The sequence below is a fragment of the Eucyclogobius newberryi genome, unplaced genomic scaffold, assembly GCF_026437365.1.
Source record: "Eucyclogobius newberryi isolate DKJ021-1_F unplaced genomic scaffold, fEucNew1.0.hap1 SCAF_9, whole genome shotgun sequence".
In the NCBI taxonomy this organism is placed as follows: domain Eukaryota; kingdom Metazoa; phylum Chordata; class Actinopteri; order Gobiiformes; family Gobiidae; genus Eucyclogobius; species Eucyclogobius newberryi.
Window position 1 is genome coordinate 12284346 of NW_027316532.1, and position 19642 is coordinate 12303987.

The window sequence follows — 19642 nt, forward strand, 5'->3', positions numbered from 1 at the left end:
GTCTCATGCTGTGACCACTGAAGGAACACTTTGAATGTCTCTCATGCTGGACTACTACAAGGTCAACATCAGAGCATTACAGATCTTTTGAACACTCTGGGGTCCTAATGTCCCAGAGGGGTTCTATTCCATCCCTCCTGACCGCCAGAAGACCAGAAGACCCTGCTTGGTGCCGTGGGGGCTTGGTCCCGTGGGGGCTTGGTGCCGTGGGGGCTTGGTGCCGTGGGGGGTGGGGGCTTGGTGCCGTGGGGGCGGGGCAGGAGGGGGCAATAAAACCATACAAACAGTGACCTTGTTATCTTGTAGAATCTAGATCAACGACGTAAGAATATTAATGAGCTACAAAAGTCCCGGATGAACATTCAAGCGCGCTCAGGCCGCTCAGGGAAATCACATGTGAAAATGACAGAACAACAGCGACTACGACAGATAATCTCACTCAGACTGAGGAAAGATGACGTCCAAGAGCGAAGCTGAAACACATAAAGTAGAACGTTCTGAACTAGTGTGAGCGATGTTTACGGTGCAGAGCACGTCGTCTTAGCGGAAAGAAGAATGAACTTGTAGAAAAGCATATCCGGCTTTCAGCGTCTTCATCTAGACTCTTCTCTCTCCTCGGTTCAAGTCTGATTTTTGAGCATAACGACATGGCATTTGTGAGAGTTTTACTGAATAAAACTGATGTTTATTCTGCAGCGTTTGCTGAACACGATAAACTCATGTCCGGGGCTCCAGCCGCAGGCAGCGGCGAGAGACCTGCGTCCCCGGGTTTGTCACTTTCACGGGCAGAACGCGTCCCCTCCACCACGCTCTCCGGGTCTATATGTCCCGGTAAAGACATGGACACAAGAGTCTTTGAACAGTCTCCGGAGAGCAAGGTATAGTATAGTGACCTACAGCAGCCGCCCCGCCCCACAGCAGCCGCCCCACAGCAGCCGCCCCACCCCACAGCAGCCGCCCCGCCCCACAGCAGCCGCCCCGCCCCACAGCAGCCGCCAGCCGCCCCACAGCAGCCGCCCCGCCCCGCAGCAGCCGCCCCGCCCCACAGCAGCCGCCCCGCCCCGCAGCAGCCGCCCCGCAGCATCTATTTTTAAACCCACTTCACTATCAAAAACAGTCTCGTTCTGCATATCAAGCTGTAAAATGATGTGCGTTTTATTACAACTCACTTCACAGAGAAATGAGCTCATGAAAGCCTGAATTTAGACGTGCCTAAAGCAAAGGTGCACATGTCCCGGGACGAGACCAATGTCCACCGTTCATAACCCGAGCCATGGGACAACGCCCACATCACGCACAGCGGTCTGATGTCCACTCAGCCTGGACACGCCGTCCTCCGGTGCCACGGATGTTCCTCGTTGTTGAGTAGTTATGGGAAACTGGGCGGCAGGACAGACCATATGGCTTGGCAGTTGGGAGTTGGCCCGCGAGCCGCCTATTGGGAACCAAAGTTGTAGACTGGCCCTGAAGCGGTTCTGGACCAGACTCATGTACAGACCCATTATGTGTACGTTATATTTCACCACTTTCTTTCTTATTTTCCATGTCTAGACTTCTCCATCAGCATCGACACAGTATCACCTGCAGAGGGCGCTGCCCGGGGGAATCGTGCTGATGGAACTGGCTTTCCAGGTGACACAAAACTCATGAGTTTGATGTTTTATGCTTTATTAAAACTCATTTCTTCTATTGGTCAGCCTCAGTCATGCTTTGAGTGAAAGCTGGATTCAACCAATCCCAGTGAGACATAAACTCACCAGCTGCAGGCTGCTTTAGTCATGGTCATCAGATACTCAGTGTCCTTATGCCTTCTGTATGACCTGATGTTATATATATATTATATATTATCACCAGTATTACTCAGTATTGCTGACGCACTGTACTTTGGCACTTGCGGCTCTTTCAGATGTTGCGTTACAAAAACCTGTTTTATCTCGTCCAGGGCTGTTACTTCTGTGTCAAGCAATATGCGCTGGAGTGCTCCCGCATCCCCATGGGTCAGTCTGTCAACTCCCAGGTAAATATGAGGTCAGGAGGAGGAGTCAGAGCACCACTGTGACCTCTGTGATCAGTGTGGTCAGTCCTTCTGTCAGTCCAGTCCGTCCAGCAGGTGGCCACCTCTTCAGCTGAACCACCAGCTTGACCTGTGTTATGAGTGTGACTTTGTGCTCCATCAGGGCAGCCTCCTGGCCAAAGCGCGCGCCAAGCCGTACCCAGAAGCCCCGCCCGTGTCTGACTGTGCGGTATGTGCCGGCTGTGGGGCCGGCTCTAATCACCCTGGCCCCACCCCCTGTCTCCTGCTGTAATCAGTGCTGTTGCTTCTGTCTGTCCTGTGTCTGGGCTCTGGACGCTGAGGGGGGGTCTGTGAGGGGGGGTTTGCCAGGGGGGGGTCTGCCAGGGGGGATCTGCGAAGGGGGGATCTGCGGGGGTCTCCAGGGGTCTCCAGTGGTGGTGGTGGGGCCATGGGGCTGATGGTGCTGGATCATGGTGCTGTGAGCTTGTGATTGGCTGTGCTTTCCTCATCCTCACAGTGAGGGGCTCGTGTGCATGACCTATGACCTTCCCATGAATAATAAGGACAAATAGTGAAAAATGATATTCATGTGATCAATACAAAGAGTCGGGTTCTGAATGTTACAGAATTCTTAATCATATTTAGAAGGTCATTTCCTGCGTTTGGGTCTAACTCATGTTTGACCTCGTTTTACTCATGTTTCCACTGATCATCATATTTAGGTCTTGTTTGCACAATAGATGCAAAAAGCACGTTTTAAAGGCTAAACAATGGCAAAAGGCACAATAATTTGCTAATTATATTAATAAGAACTTTCCTTCTTTTTAATATGTTGTGTAAGTGTTGATGAGTGTTAGAGGTTGAGATGCTTTTGTACAAACATCATCTGAAATACTAAAGCTGAATAATCACTAACGTGATAAATAATGTGTGTTTCTGAACTCAAGTGTGTGTTTGTTCTTCTGAAGCTCAAACCATCTATGACATCATGAACCATGTGACCTGTCAAAGTGTCACACACTGGAGCTGTTGTTTTGGGCTGTGACACACACACACACACACTCACACTCACACTCTCTCTCTCACACACACACACACACACTCTCTCACACACACACACTCACACACACACACACACACACACACACTCTCACACACACACTCACACACTCACACACACACACTCACACACACACTCAAACACTCTCACACACTCACACACACACACACACTCAAACACTCTCACACTCTCACACTCACACACACACACACTCACACACACACACACTCTCACACACACACACACACACACTCTCACACACACACACACGCACACACACACACACACACACTCACACACTCTCTCTCTCTCACTCACTCACTCTCACACACACACTCACTTACACACTCACACGTTGTGGTGCTTGTGTGTTGCAGTTGTCTATGCTCTTCACTGAGGAGTGTGACAAAGTGCGAGACCTGATGCACGTTCACTCCTTCAGCTACGACTTCCACCTGCGCCTGTGCCACCAGTACCTGCAGGGCAGTCACATGACCCTGCGACAGGGGTACCAGCTCACTGACTTCCTGGACGACTTCATCTCCCACCACCCTGACATCCCCAAGTTTGGGCACAACCACGTCTTCCAAGGTAATATTTACACCAGCGCCGCGTTCTGCCCAACTATAAGAGACTTGTTGGAGCTTTGACCCTGTTACAATGGAACTGCTGTGTCATATTGTGACACTCCAAGCTGTATTTTGATTGATTGATTGATTGATTGATTGATTGTTTCATGTTTGAGTATTCCTAAATGCTCCTGCATTTGAGGCTTGAGTGCTCAGAAAATGTCCCCCTCCCCCCTGTCACCGCCCACGTCCCATAAGCAAACATACAGTAAATCACAATCCACTGCCTGTTACAGGGAAATGATACTATGAATATAATGAAATTCCAAATATTTTGAAATGGACGATTAGTGAACAGCAATGAAAAGACACGGGTGAAAATATGAAATAGTGTGAGATAGGAAAAGTAGTGTTTATCAGAGGACAGAGCTCAAGCTGCCACATTTTCCCCAGAGCTGCTCCTAAAAACTGTAGGTTTTTATTTCATCCCTTCTGACGCCAGAGGCGGTGCATAAAGTACTGGATGATCATCCTTGCGCATACACAGGTCGAGAATGAATAACAGCAAACTCGCCTTTGACCCCCGGTGGCTCTATATAGTCACGTGACACCTGCAGCTCCGCCCCTTTTCACCTTCTCACATGAAGGTTGTATATGTGGTGGTTGTTCAGCTCATATATTGCTGTTTCTACACATTCAGGTTTGTTATGCCGCTTGTAGCCTGTTAGCCCTGTTAGCCCTCTGACTGTGGTACAGTCGGTGCTGTGAGTTCACTCGTCTTCCAGGGGCTGCAGAAGCGTGTCGGAGGAGGTACAGTTGTGGTCAAAAGTGGACGTACACTTGTAAAGAACATGATGTCATGGCTTTTGAGCTTCCAGTTATTTCTAAAACTCAGATTTTTCTCTGATCGACAGATTGAAACATAAACTTCTTTGTCACAAAAAACATTCATGAAGTTTAGTTCTTTTATGACTTTATTATGGATTAACAGAAAAAGTGACCAAATCTGCTGCATCGAAAATATACTTACAGCGACATGAATGAGTCATTTTGACGACTTAGAAAGTTTTGTCAATTCAATTCAAATTATTTTTGTGACGCCCAAAATCACAACAACAGTTGCATCTGAGGGCGACAGTGAAAAACAATTTTCCAGAGTCCTCTGTCCTTAGCTCCTCCTTCTGTCCTTAGCTCCTCCTTCTGCAGGAAAAACTACCAAAAACCTCCTTGGGAAAAGTATAAACCTGGAGGAGTTCCACATGAAGGAGAGATCTGACTCTCACAGATGTGAGGGAGACAGAGGAGCTGGAACCACTCAGGAGGAGTTCTTCAAGAGGAGAACCAGTTCTTCAGGAGGAGAACCAGTTCTTCAGGAGGAGAACCGGTTCTTCAGGAAGAGAACCGGTTCTTCAGGAGGAGAACCGGTTCTTCAGGAGGAGAACCAGCTCTTCAGGAGGAGAACCAGCTCTTCAGGAGGAGAACCAGTTCTTCAGGAGGAGTACCAGATCTTCCAGGCAGATGAAGGATGGGGTAGAGACAGCTTCACCAGGAGCCTCTGGATCCACAGGTCCTCTGGGATGGAAGGGAGTGAGAAGAAGAAAAAGCAATGAACAAACACAAGTGGAAATAAATATGAAATACATTTTGATAGAATAAGTGTTTATCAGAGGATAGAGCTCAAGCTGCCATACTTCCCCCAGAGTTGCTCCTAGGGCAGCGGAGCTGAAGCTGTAGCTTTATATTTCTGTTCCTAACTGGTCTGACCATAAGTCATTTCAAAGAGGAACGTTTTAAGCCTGGACTTAAATGAAGAGACTGTGTCTGCCTCTTTAACATGGACAGGACTCTACCTCCTACTGTGCTTTTAGAGACTCTTAGGACCACCAGAAGGCTCTACCTCCTACTGTGCTTTTAGAGACTCTTGGGCCCACCAGAAGGCTTTTCCTCCTACTGTGCTTTTAGATACTATTGGGACCACCAGAATGCTCTACTTCCTACTGTGCTTTTAGAGACTCTTGGAACCACCAGAAGGCTCTACCTCCTACTGTGCTTTTAGAGACACTTGGGACCACCAGAAGGCTCTACCTCCTACTGTGCTTTTAGAGACTCTTGGGACCACCCAAATGCTCTACCTCCTACTGTTCTTTTAGAGACTCTTGGGACCACCCGAAGGCTCTACCTCCTACTGTTCTTTTAGAGACTCTTGGCACCACCAGAAGGCTCTACCTCCTGTGCCTTTAGAGACCCTCGGGACCACCAGAAGGCTCTTCCTCCTACTATACTTTAATAGAGACTCTTGGGACCACCAGAAGGCTCTTCCTCCTACTGTACTTTTAGAGACTCTTGGGACCACCAGAAGGCCAGCATGTTGAGAGTGAAGAGCTCTGATTGGGTGAGATGGTTCTATTGCATCTTTGAAGTGGGAGGGGCCATGTAATTTATGGCTTTGTAAGTCAGGAGGAGGAGTTTAAATTTAATTCTAAACTGGACAGGAGCCAGTGAAGAGACTCCGGCACCGGCGTAATGTGCTTTCTTCTTTTAGTTCCTGTTAGTAATCTTGCTGCTGCATTTTGAACCAGTTAAAGCTTTTTATATGAGCTTTAAATGAGAGCTCCTGGTCCAATAAGACTCTGAGGTTTCTTACAGTAGAACTGGAGGCTTCACTGACATTGTCCAGTGTGACTGTCTGCTCAGATAAAGCGTCTCGTACATGTTTAGGACCAGCACAATGACCTCCAGCACAATGACCTCGGTTTGTTCAGGGTTAAGAAGCAGATCATTAAGTGTCATCCAAGTTTTTATCTCCTTTACACAAGCACTAAGTCTGTCTCCTTGATCGCTCTGATCAGGTTCTTTGATAAATACAGCTGAGTGTTGTCTGCAGAGCAGTGGAAGTTAATGCCATGTGACCTAACGGCAGCATGTAAAGAGTATTGGACCGAGTACTGACCCCTGTGGCACACCATAGGTTACTTTAGAATAAGGGGAGGAGCCGCTGAGGGCGGGGCCTCTGACACCTACATCACATTCTCTGCAGTAGAACGTTGTGGTCGATGGTGTCAAACGCTGAGGTCAGAACCAGGATTGAGACGTCCATCATCAGAAGCTGTAATAACATGAGTAGGCGGAGCTTCTCAGTTCTGCCGTTTTGTACAAAAACTCTGTGGATTTTTATTTCCAAGCTATTTTAGATCAACATCGCATTTTACAATGAACTAGATGTAAAACGTGATTATGTTTTAGCGTAAAGGCAAGCGTAGCTCCATGACCCTAACGTGCACCACTACGTTAGACGCAGCTCATCTTAACTCTGTCAAGTGTAGCTCCATGACCCTAACGTGCACCACTACGTTAGACACAGCTCATCTTAACTCTGTCAAGTGTAGCTCAATGACCCTAACGTGCACCACTACGTTAGACACAGCTCATCTTAACTCTGTCAAGTGTAGCTCCATGACCCTAACGTGCACCACTACGTTAGACACAGCTCATCTTAACTCTGTCAAGTGTAGCTCCATGACCCTAACGTGCACCACTACGTTAAGCACAGCTCATCTTAACTCTGTCTAGGCAAGGCAAGGCAAGGCAAGTTTATTTGTAGAGCACATTTCATACACAAGGCAATTCAAAGTGCTTCACAGCAGGAAAAATGCATTCAAATCACAAAGAAATTACAGAAACAGAAATACAATAAAATTAACTAAATTAAAAAATTATCAATCCAACTGATTTTCTAAACTAATAAAATCACAAACAAAAGAGAAGAGTGCAAAGAAAAAATCCTTTCAGTCATATGCGCAGCTAAACAAAACTGTTTTTAGCTTAGATTTGAACATTGTCAGAGTTGAAGCCTGTCTCACATCTTCAGGAAGACTGTTCCAGATTTTAGCTGCATAAAACTGAAACGCAGATTCCCCATGTTTTGTCCTGACTCTGGGCACCAGCAGGAGGCCGGTCCCTGAGGTCCTCAGAGTCCGAGATGGTTCATATGGCACTAACATATCCAAGATGTACTTTGGTGCTAGGCCATGGAGAGACTTGTACACAAGCAGAGCTGCTTTAAAGTCTATTCTCTGAGCCACAGGGAGCCAGTGCAGAGACCTGAGAACAGGACTAATGTGCTCATACTTCCTGGTTCTGGTCAGGACCCGAGCAGCAGCGTTCTGGATGTACTGCAGCTGTTTTACAACTCGTTTGGAGAGGCCAGTGAGCAGGCCGTTACAGTAGTCAACGCATGGATAAGTCTCTCTAAATCTGGTTTTGACACTATATTTTTGATTTTGGCAATGTTTTTTAGGTGGTAAAAAGCTGCTGATGTTATTGATTTGACGTGGCTATTAAAGTTCAAGTCTGAGTCCATTATTACCCCCAGATTTCTAATTTGGTTTGTAGGTTTTAGAGCGAGACTCTGGAGGTGACCGCTAACACTTTCTCTTTGTTTCTGTGGGCCAAAAAGGATTATTTCAGTCTTGTCTGAGTTCAGCTGGAGAAAGTTGTTTTGCATCCACAAACTGATCTGTTGGATGCAGTGACAGAGTGAATCTACTGGTCCATAGTCACCTGCCGATAGTGAAACATAGATCTGAGTGTCGTCTGCATAATTGTGATAGGACACATTTTCACTGCGTATCAACTGACCCAACGGCAGCATGTAGAGGTTGAACAGAAGGGGACCCAGGACTGACCCTTGGGGCACTCCACAGGTCAGGGTCATGTGGTCTGAGACACAGCTACCAATTTCAACAAAGTACTTCCTGTCTTCCAGATAGGACCTTAACCAGTTTAGGGCAGTGCCAGTGATGCCCACCCAGTCCTCTAGTCTCTGTAAGAGGATCCCATGATCGACAGTGTCAAAAGCAGCACTCAGATCTAACAGAATTAAGACTGAGGCTTTGCCCGTGTCAGTGTTCAGGCGGATGTCATTTGTCACCTTGACAAGAGCAGTCTCAGTGCTGTGATGAGGTCTAAAACCTGACTGAAAAACATCAAATGAGTTGTTTATTAAGAGGAAATCTGTGAGCTGTTGGTAAACAACCTTTTCAAGGACTTTGCCCCAAAATGGCAGATTAGAGATGGGCCGGTAATGACTCAGTACTGCGGGATCAAGACTGCTCTTCTTTAGGAGAGGCTTTATGACCGCAGTTTTCAAAGACATTGGGAATGTTCCAGATTGAAGCGACATGTTAACTATGTGAGTGAATGGTGCTAACAAACTGTTCAGCACAGACTTTAGAAATCTGGTGGGTAACACATCAAGGCAGCATGTAGATGAACTCAGACTGGTGATGATCTCATGGACAGTTTTGTCAGTTACTGGTGCAAAGTGAGTTAGCTCTAAGTGTCTTGGTGGTTTTAGGGTAATTTTTTGCATTGTGGGATTTATAGCATTTTTAATGCCCTGAACTTTTTCATTAAAGAATAATGCAAGCTCATTACACTTGGATGTGGAAATGAGTTCTAACGGCAGCTGAGCTGGAGGGTTTGTTAATCTGTTTACTGTGGCAAACAGGACACGCGAGTTGTTACTGCAGCTTCCAATTATTTCAGAAAAATATCTTTCCCTAGTTCTACATAAGATTAGGTTGTACATGTTCAGCTTTTCTTTGTAAATCTCTTTTTGAACCTGGAGCTTTGACTTGCGCCATTTCCGTTCGGCCCTGCGGCACTCCCTTTTCTGTGCCCTGACCGAATCATCATTTCTCCACGGCACCTTCTGCTTATTTTTAACCATTTTAGCCTTTATAGGGGCGATGGTGTCCAGAACATTCAAAACACTAGATGTAACAGAGTTCAACAAATCATTTACATTAGAACATGAGACATTTTCAAAGTTTATCATTTCCATAAACAGTGCACCTGTGCCATCACTTATGTGTCTCCTCTGAACAACTGCAGGACCAACCGGAGGTTGGGGAGAAACAGACAGGTCAAAGAAGACACAGAAATGATCAGACAGAGCAACATCGATCACATTAACATTTGAAATATTTACCCCCTTTGTAATTATGAGATCTAGAGTGTGTCCTTTGCTGTGGGTGGGGCCTCTCACATGCTGAGTAAGACTGAAGGTTTCAAGGACAGCATCAAGCTCTTTAGCGTTTCTGTCACAAACATTATCAACATGCACGTTGAAATCACCTGTAATGACCAAACCATCAAAGTCTGTGCATATGACTGAAAGCATCTCAGTAAAATCATCAATACAACTTTGGCAGTGCTGGGGAGGCTTGTATAAAACAATGAAGAGAATGGATGGAGACCGTTTTAGCTCCATTTTAAAGGATACATACTCAAATGATGAAAACACCCCAAAAGACAACCTGCGGGTAATTATTTCATCTCTAAAGACAGCACAGACTCCACCCCCTTTTTTGTTTTCTCGTGTTTCAGATTCAAACTTAAAGTTGGGTGGAGCAGATTCTATCAGAACTACATTTCCTGTGTTTTTGTCAAGCCATGTTTCAGTTAAAAACATAAAATGAAGATTATAAGAAGAAATAAAATTATTAATTAAGAGAGATTTGTTACATAAGGATCTGACATTTAGCACAGCAAGTTTCAGACTAGTTTCAGTGAGACTGGGCTTTATCTTTTCACAGGGAATATGAATCACATTTCTCAGATTGGGCCTGACTCGCATTTTGTTTTTCCATCTGTGTGATGATGTGACTACAGAAATAGCACTAGGTTTGATTTTTAATGTGACAATAAGTCCCGGCAACGCTGAGACCCAGTGCATCCTAGCTATGGGAGATACCAGGTAAAAGGCGAGGTTGGATGGGTGGTGGGGCTTTTGTAGCCAAGGAGAGTTTGGGACCAGGTGAGAGGCGAGGGGGGATGGGTGGTGGGGCTTTTGTTGGTGTAGTCGGCATAGCCCTTGCTATATTGGGCGTGAGTGGAGCCATCTTAATGCCTGATTTGATCAGACTTTCAAAATGGCTGGGAAGGCCCATGGGTGAGAGTGGAGATGAGAAGGAGAATGATGAATCTTTAGTGGGAGTAGATGTTGCAGGGGGAACCCAGGGCTGGTGTGAAGGCAGGGGCGATGACAGGGATGTTGTTGGGCTTGTCACAGATGGGTCCAAGGCCTTTGAAGATTGTTCCTTTGCTGGAGGTGGTGGAGGTGAATGTGGAGCAGCTGGAGCTGAATCCTTTGCTGGTGGTGGTGGAGCAGCTGCTGATGAATCCTTTGGTGGAGGCTGAGGTTGTGGTGCTTTTGATGTTGAAACATTGGCTCGGTCTCTGGCTGATGGAGCAGGAATTCTTCTCTCATTCCTCTCTTCTCTAACTATCTGCTCAGGACCCTGTCCAGGCCCAGTCCAATGCCTCAGAGCGTGGAGCAGGTTCTCTGTCAGCACCCTCACTCCACCTCTGCATAGGTGGGGGCCATTTCTCTTAAACAGGTCCTCTCGTTTCCAGAATAGATAGAAGTTCTCAATGTAATGTAGTCCTCTCGGGGAGCACTCTTTGGACAGCCATGTGTTCAGCTGAAGAAGCCGGCTAAACTTGTTTATCCTCCTGTCGATGTTTGGAAGAGGTCCACTTATGAAAGTTTTGATTTCCATTTTATAAAGCACGTCGAATAACTTCAAGAAGTCTTTTTTCAAAACTTCAGTCTGTTCCCGCCGCATGTCCACTGCACCCACGTGCACAATCAGCTGTTTAGCTCCTCCATGCTTAGCCATAATATTTGGAAGGAGTGACGTTATCTCAGAAACAGTGGCGCTTGGAAAAGAATGTGTGTTTATCTTTTCATGCGTCATGTGACTTATCGCGCCGTCCCCAACTAAAACAATCTTGACCTTGGCTCCTGGCACAGATCCTCCTCGCTGTATTTTGGCCACATCATCGTTCCTTTTTTCATTTAATTCCATCTCTGAAAGTGGTAAAAATCTGTTGGTGAGCTGTATTTTAGGTGACTTCACGTTATCTTTGTATCGTTTAGGCTTTGCTCCAAGTTTGTTCCAAGAAACAGCCTGGTCTTTCTGGTTTTTAGACAGTTTTGGAAACGACACCGAGTCACTGCGGTTTAGGTTGAAAGTAGCAGTTTTTCTTGTAAAAAGTGTGCTCTTCTTACCGTCGGTTGACACAGGAATGGTATCGTGAAGAACTTTTTCAGATTCCAAAACAAATATCCGTGTTTTCAGCTCATTAATTTCTTGTTGATATTTCCGACAGCGTTCACAGTCTTTCTCACTTCTTCTCCCGGACATGTCGCTGGCGTCAGATATGTCGTTAAAACTGGAAAAATGTTCTTAAAATCCTTGGTTTACTTGAAAAAGTCTAAAGCAAAAATGTTTGGAAGACAAAAACTGATTAAAAAGCAAAATAAATAAGGAAAGCAGCGATAGCAAGCGGGGCGAGCAAAAAAGCGTGTGCACTCTTCGGAAGCAGGAAGCAGCTCTAGTCTAGTGTAGCTCCATGACCCTAACGTGCACCACTACGTTAAGCACAGCTCATCTTAACTCTGTCTAGTGTAGCTCCATGACCCTAACGTGCACCACTACGTTAAGCACAGCTCATCTTCAAAAAACAGCATAATATGTCTGAAGTATGTGTTTAAACTTCTGAGCAGTACAGGTTACAGACTGTGTATTTTCTAGTACCTCACAATACAATACATATCCCAAAACGCACAAGTTGATACGATACGCCTCCCGATTCATGGATACCTCTTAAAACTGGTGTTTAAAGTTTACTAAAATTATATTTTGATGAAGTAGATTAACAAAATGCATGATAATCTTGTGTTCACACTGTCCTCATTATCAGACTGTAATTAAGTCACATGTTCAGCTCAGATTCAGCTGCAGTAACTTGTCCTGGTAATTTAGTGCTTCATAAAACAATGAGCAATGATAGAACAACCTATAGAAGTCAAAAAGAAAAGGTCCTGGTGATGGTGGCTCCCACTTGAGGTCCTGGTGATGGTGGCTCCCACTTGAGGTCCTAGTGATGGTGGTGCAGAGGAGGTGGGGGGAATCCACAGTGGTGATGGGGGAGTCTGAGATGGTGAGGCTGTGTCTTCTGGGCGTTGAACTCCAGGTTGTTACAGCTGCACTAGCCGCTCCACCTCCTGAAGACAGACTCATCCCCGTCCAAGATGAGCCCGATGAGGGTGGTGTCGTCATGGTGATGAGGGTGATGTCATCATGGTGATGAGGGTGGTGTTGTCATGGTGATGAGGGTGATGTCATCATGGTGATGAGGGTGGTGTTGTCATGGTGATGAGGGTGGTGTCGTCTGCAAACTTGATCAGTTTTACAGAGTCGTGGCTGGAGGTGCAGCAGTTTGTCACAGGGAGAAGAGCAGGGGAGAAAGTACACAGCCCTGTGGAGATCCTGTGCTGATAGTCCCAGTGTCTGAGACATTCTTCTCCAGCCGCACACACTGCCTCTGATCCATCAGGAAGTCAGTGCTTCACCTGCAGGTGGAGTCAGTGCTCCACCTGCAGGTGGAGTCAGTGCTCCACCTTCAGGTGGAGTCAGTGCTCCACCACCTGCAAGTGGAGTCAGTGCTCCACCTGCAGGTGGAGTCAGGCAGGTTGAGCTGGGAGAGCTTGTCCTGGAGCAGAGCAGGAGGTGGTGTTGATCCTGGTGTAGGTTCCCGAGGAGTCCAGGTGCTGCAGGTGAAGCGGAGAGCCAGGTTGATGGAGTCGTCACAGACCTGTGGCTCTGTAGGCGAACTGCAGAAGGTCCAGCAGGGGGTCCAGCAGGAGGTCCAGCAGGAGGGAGGTGAAGGACTTGAGGTGGGAGAGGACCAGGCGCTCAAATGACTTCATGACTACAGGCCTGTGGCGCTGACGTCTGTAGACATGAAGTCTAGTGATCCAGGGCTTCTTGGGGACAGGGACAATGATGGACGACTTGAGACATGGCATGACTCCAGGGACATCCTGCTCCTGAACTGTGAGAGTGGTGGTGGAGGTGGCCACAGTGGGGGAGGGGGTGTCAAATCTGCAATAGAAGGAGTTGAGTTGCTGAGCCAGTTTCTGGTCATCTGCATTATGGGGGGCTCTGGGCTTGTAATTGGTGAGAAGCCGGACCCCACTCTACACAGAGGCGGGGCCGCTCTACACAGAGGCGGGGTTATTGTTAGAGAACTGCTGCTTCAGACGCGTATTGTACTGAGATCTTATTCATTGTTTTATTGTTTTGTGTTGCATCGATCAACAAGTTCCTGTTTGTGAATTTTGTTCATTGACAATGGCAATAAACCTATTCTGATTCTGATTCTGATCTAGCTCTCGACACCTTCCTGCTAAATCCGTACTTTGCCTCTTTGTAGTGCCCTCTAGCTCCGCCCCTGTGCTCTGCCTCCTTCTGCCTCAGCCTCAGTTTAAGTCTGAACCAGTTTGTCATTGTTGAAAGTGACTTTGGTGTGAGATGGTTTAATGCTGTCCTCACAGAATGTGTGACATCACAGTGTCCGTGTAGCTCCTTCCAGTCTGTAATGTCCAAACAAGCACGTAGCTCCTCCCAGTCTGTAACGTCCTCTTCCTCTGCCTCATTGGTCCTCTTCTCTGAAGTCCTCACTACAGGTTGGAGAGCTTCAGCCTCTGTCTGTTCGTGGGGATCAGGTGAACCATGACGTGGTCTGACCATCCCAGTGTGGCTCCGCCCACGGCGTGGAAGGCGTGGCTCACTGTTGTGTAGCAGTGATCAGTGTGTTCTGCTCTCTGGTCGGGACTTTAATAAACTGTCTGTACTTTGGTAGTTTGTGGCTGAGATTCCTCTTGTTAAAATGGCCCAGGATAAAACAGAAGGAGAAGGTCCTCTCCACGCTCAGAACCTGCTCCACGAGCGCGAGCTCCGCCTCCTGCACGTTCACGCTCAGAACCTGCTCCACGAGCGCGAGCTCCGCCTCCTGCACGTTCACGCTCAGAACCTGCTCCACGAGCGCAAGCTCCGCCTCCTGCACGTTCACGCTCAGAACCTGCTCCATGAGCGCGAGCTCCGCCTCCTGCACGTTCACGCAGGTTCCTGCACGTTCACGCTCAGAACCTGCTCCATGAGCGCGAGCTCCGCCTCCTGCACGTTCACGCTCAGAACCTGCTCCACGAGCGCAAGCTCCGCCTCCTGCACGTTCACGCTCAGAACCTGCTCCACGAGCGCGAGCTCCGCCTCTTGCACGTTCACGCTCACCGGGATGTAAACAGCAGGATGTATGAATGAGGCGACCTCACGAGGAGAGAAGAATGGTGTATGTGGTGTAGAAGTGTAGAACTCTACACTTTTCAATGACTACGTGAGTTATTATAGGTGCTGAGTCTTTGAACGTGATTTATTATTATATATATTAAAATGGGAGCTATTATAAATTGTTACATTACAATGCTTCCTTCCTGAATATAAACAAGACAGATTTAAGATCATTTCCTGCTCCTTCGGTCGAACTCTGCTGCAAACGACGTGCTTTTACTGACAGACGATTGACTGAAGACCTCCCCATGAACAAGACAGAAAAACCTGAATCTCAACCTTGTTTGTATTGTGAATTGCACAGTTCTTGTGTGTCTGTAGGGCGCTGTAGGGCACTGGAGGGCGCTGGAGGGCGCTGTAGGGCGCTGGAGGGCACTGTAGGGCACTGTTGGAATAACATCCATGTTTATGTTTGTAGGAAGCTTCTCCATCGCCACCAGGGTCATCACTGCCCACCAGCTCTACAACTACATCACTGACCACGCAGGCACGTACGGCATGAAGCCCCTGCGCATGTCCAGAGCTGCCATTCCATCGGACAACAAGAAGGTCCCACCCGAGCTACACGAGTACGCGCTGGTGTCTCTGTGGACCAGGTAGGCTCCTGAGGACACAAGGTTCTGCCTGTGCCGTGTTTCTGACCCTCTCGTGTGGTCACCAGCTCAGGCTCGTACAAAGACCTGGAAGGACTGAACCATCATGACGATTTCGACGTGTCCCTGGTGGTGTCCCACAACGCTGTCCCGTTTGAAGAGCAATCAGACACAGAGAGACACCTGCTCAGGTCAGTCCTACACACACAGAGAGACACCTGCTCAGGTCAGTCCTACACGCACAGAGAGACACCTGCTCAGGTCAGTCCTACACACACAGAGAGAAGCCTGCTCAGGTCAGTCCTACACGCACAGAGACACCTGCTCAGGTCAGTCCTACACGCACAGAGACTTTTCCCAGTAACAGTACTTCAGTGTAAATACTTTGTACAAATACATGTGTTTTGCTTGTGCAGGTTGCGGTTCTATGTCCTGATGACCAGTCAAAGAGAGCTGTTCCCTCGCCTCACTGCAGACATGCAACGCTTTAAGAAGCTGCCTCAGATCCACAAGGAGCCCTGTGAGGCCCCACACACAGACGAGGAGCCCTGTGAGGCCCCACACACAGACGAGGAGCCCTGTGAGGCCCCACACACAGACGAGGAGCCCTGTGAGGCCCCACACACAGACGAGGAGCCCTGTGAGGCCCCACACACAGACGAGGAGCCCTGTGAAGCAGACTCTGATGGGAGTGAGCTCTTTCCTCTGTCCCCTTTATTTCCTCTGCTGCAGAACGAAGTGGCCACGGCCCAGAGGCAGATGATCCAGAGCACGGTGGAGCTGGCCATGGAGCACTGCCGCAGGGACAACCTCTGGAGGAGACTGTTCCATGGAGAGCACGTGACTCTGGACAAACTTAAGCTGACCAAACTGTCCTTCAGCGAGCTGGAGGAGCTGCTGGGGGCTGTGCAGAGCTGCTCTGTAGGGGACATTGACCCTCAGCTGGTGAGACGCTTCTGTAACTCGCACTTGTGAAACATGATTTAAATTCTCTTGTTACGTGACCCAGATGGTTCATGAACTGGAATGATCTCGAGCCTGTTTTAACTGGACCACAGAACAGTTAGTCTGTCCCAGAGACTTCAGAGTCTCAACCTTCTCCCACAAAGTTTAAAAAAGGTCTTTGTATGTCAGTCCCATGTTGAGGGTTTGTGACAAACAAGATAAGTAATAATTCAATCATCGTTATGTCCTCAGGACTTTGAGCCCCACACTCCACAGACCAGGCTGTAAACATGCTGGAGCCTCCACAGAAGAGAGGGTCGGCCCAATTTAAAATTCTATTTAAAATGTAAAAACATTTCCTTGTTTTTATATAATATTTATTTTATTATATTCATATTATTCTAGAAACAAAACGTATAAATGATGCGCACAAGTTAAAGGTTGAATGGACGATTCTTTTGGCCCAAATCTGAGTTTCATTTCCTCGTGGCGTGGACTGCCGATTAGTCCTGCCACGTGTCAATCATAAAACGCACCTACCGCTCACCCACAGAGCCTCGTTCACCCGCAGAGCCTCGTTCACCCGCAGAGCCTCGTGCGGCTCGTCCCCATGAGCAGCACGTTTCCCTGTGTCTAAGCGCTTTGATCTATCAGAATATAGTTCCCTCAGTGACAGGACAAAATGAAGATGGAGAAAGACAGTTCGAGCTCAGAAGAGACGGAAATCTGTCGCACTAATAAACAAACGCACGTGTGTGTTGTATCAGTCCACACGGGGGAGTGGCATGAGCACGGGGGAGTGGCATGAGCACGGGGGAGTGGCATGAGCACGGGGGAGTGGCATGAGCACGGGGGAGTGGCATGTGCACGGGGGAGTGGCATGAGCACGGGGGAGTGGCATGAGCACTTCCACCTGAGTTCTCAAATCGCCGAAACATCGTCCATAACACCTTTAAATGTGAAGTTGTGTTATTCAACCTGTTGTAGTTCTAACACATGCCACTAGATGTCCTTCTGGAGAAGTGTTTCAAAGCACTTCTGTCCCTCTCACACTTTATAATTACAACGAATATTTAATTTACACAAATGATCAGGCTTAAATAAGTCATTACAAAGCTTTATTTCTCTTTCAGTGTGAAACAGACTGATGTACAGTACATTTGTATCATATACTAATCAGCCTGTCTCTGCACTCGCTCACTCGCCCCGTGGTCAGTGCTAAGGGCTCACTCGCCCCGTGGTCAGTGCTAAGGGCTCACTCGCCCCGTGGTCAGTGCTAATTGCTCACTCACCCTGTGGTCAGTGTTAAGGGTTCACTTGCCCTGTGGTCTAACCCCTGATGAGGTCAAAGTGCAGTCAGTGAATCTTGGTTCTGTCCCAGGAGGAGGCGCTCTTCTCTCAGTAGTGAAAGTGATGTGTTCTTGCTGCTTTGTGACAGGATTGCTTCCTGACCATGAGCCTGACCTGGTACCAAAGTCTGATCAAAGTCCTGCTGAACCGCTTCCCTCAGAGCTGCAGACACTTCGATGACAGCGGCGTACAGTATCTGGTGAGATCTTACTTCATATGTACAACAAAACCAATGAGACTTTGGCTTCACTTCCTCTGCACCGGAGGAAAACATGAAGAAAGAACCTCAGACTGATGAGATGTTCTTGTGTTCCAGGCCGTCCTCAACCAGAAATTCACAGACTGTTTTGTGTTGGTCTTTCTGAACCTTCAGGCTGGTAAAACGGTGAGGATCTGCTCTTTTTACTTGTGTCGGGCCTGACCCTGACCCTGACCCTGACCCTAACCCTGACTCCGACCCCGACTCCGACTCTGACTCTGACTCTGACCCTAACCGACCCTAACCCTGACTGACCCTAACCCTGACTCCGACCCTGACCCTAACCCTGACTCTAACCCTGCTGTTGTAGGCGTGACGCTGTTGGAGGCATGGTAGGCGTGACGCTGTTGTAGGCGTGACGCTGTTGTGGGCGTGATGCTGTTGTGGGCGTGACGCTGTGGTAGGCGTGACGCTGTTGTGGGCGTGACGCTGTTGTAGGCGTGACGCTGTTGTAGGCGTGGTAGGCGTGACGCTGTTGTAGGCGTGGTAGGCGTGACGCTGTTGTAGGCGTGGTAGGCGTGACGCTGTTATAGGCGACGCTGTTGTAGGCGTGCACTCTTTACCTCCTGCGATCGTCACTTACGTGCAGTCATGAATCACTGATGATGGTCTAGAACGGTGGTTCATAAAGAAAGTGGGGGTGAAGGTGTTGTAGGCGTGACGCTGTTGTGGACGTGTGTTAATGGAGCTGTTGTTCCTGCAGAGTCTGAAGGTGGTGTTCCGGGAGCCGTTACCCGCTCAGCCCCCCTTCGGAGGCAGCCCCCCCCCTCAGCTGGTGCACATGTACCACCACCTGGAGTCCATCATCAACACGGCCTGCTACAACCTGTGGAGTGGCCTGCTATAGACCTACACCTGTGGAGCGGCCTGTTATAGACCTACACTTGTGGAGCTACACCCTGCAGGGTGGAGTGTCCTGTTATAAAGACCTTGAGACTTGTTTAAGAGCAAATATTATTTTGTTTTGCATTATGAGAATAGTTTATTCAATTAATTCAGTTCATTTTCAAAAAGATATAACTGTTTTTAAAAGTTTGTCACAGCATTTTTTTCTTTTTATACCATTTTCTACATCATTAACAGTCGAGGGGATTTGGATAGAATGTTATTTTTATTGTACTAAAATACATTTGACTTTGGAAAACACGACGATTAAAGGAGTAAATGTAATGTCAGATTTTTGTTTGTAACGAGCGCGTCACATTCTGCAGTGTTTGTGTTAGTGCTCTATCTAGTGGCAGCAGAGGGAAGTTCAGCAGAATCATCTCCAGAGCCTCGTCACAGATGCCGAGTGTCTTTGATGCTCGGAGGGATGCACTTTCATCAATCTGAATGAATCTAAATGAGTTTGTGATGAGGACCAGAGTGAGAACAGGGTCAGAAGAGACAAGAGGACATTCAGCATAATATACGTTTTGTGAGGCTCAGAAGTGAATCAAGCTAAATCGATGTTTAAAAACTCTATCTCTAACATGTTTGATCTAAATAGTATTTTTCTGATAAAATGAGAGATTGAGTCAAATTCGACAAACTACAAAATGGTTTTGTTTCCATTTCATCTCGTGGAGGAGGTTGTGCAAATGTTCACATTATGTCGTAATTGAGATTAAGAAACTGTAAATATTCATCACTCAATTCTGTACTTTTTATA

The 19642-nt window shown here is 47.5% G+C and overlaps 1 protein-coding gene across 1 annotated transcript in view; it reads left to right on the plus strand.

The window, feature by feature from the left end:
* szt2 (SZT2 subunit of KICSTOR complex) overlaps positions 1 to 19185 on the plus strand; it is a 147777-nt gene extending 128592 nt beyond the window's left edge. The window contains exons 64-73 of the mRNA XM_072439086.1: positions 1552 to 1632; positions 1943 to 2017; positions 2178 to 2243; positions 3452 to 3665; positions 15263 to 15440; positions 15506 to 15628; positions 15854 to 16382; positions 17821 to 17931; positions 18049 to 18117; positions 18695 to 19185. Coding sequence (XP_072295187.1) covers positions 1552 to 1632; positions 1943 to 2017; positions 2178 to 2243; positions 3452 to 3665; positions 15263 to 15440; positions 15506 to 15628; positions 15854 to 16382; positions 17821 to 17931; positions 18049 to 18117; positions 18695 to 18838 — 1590 coding nt within the window. The 3' untranslated portion in view covers positions 18839 to 19185. The remainder of the gene's footprint in view (positions 1 to 1551; positions 1633 to 1942; positions 2018 to 2177; positions 2244 to 3451; positions 3666 to 15262; positions 15441 to 15505; positions 15629 to 15853; positions 16383 to 17820; positions 17932 to 18048; positions 18118 to 18694) is intronic.
* The last annotated feature ends 457 nt before the right edge of the window (positions 19186 to 19642 follow it).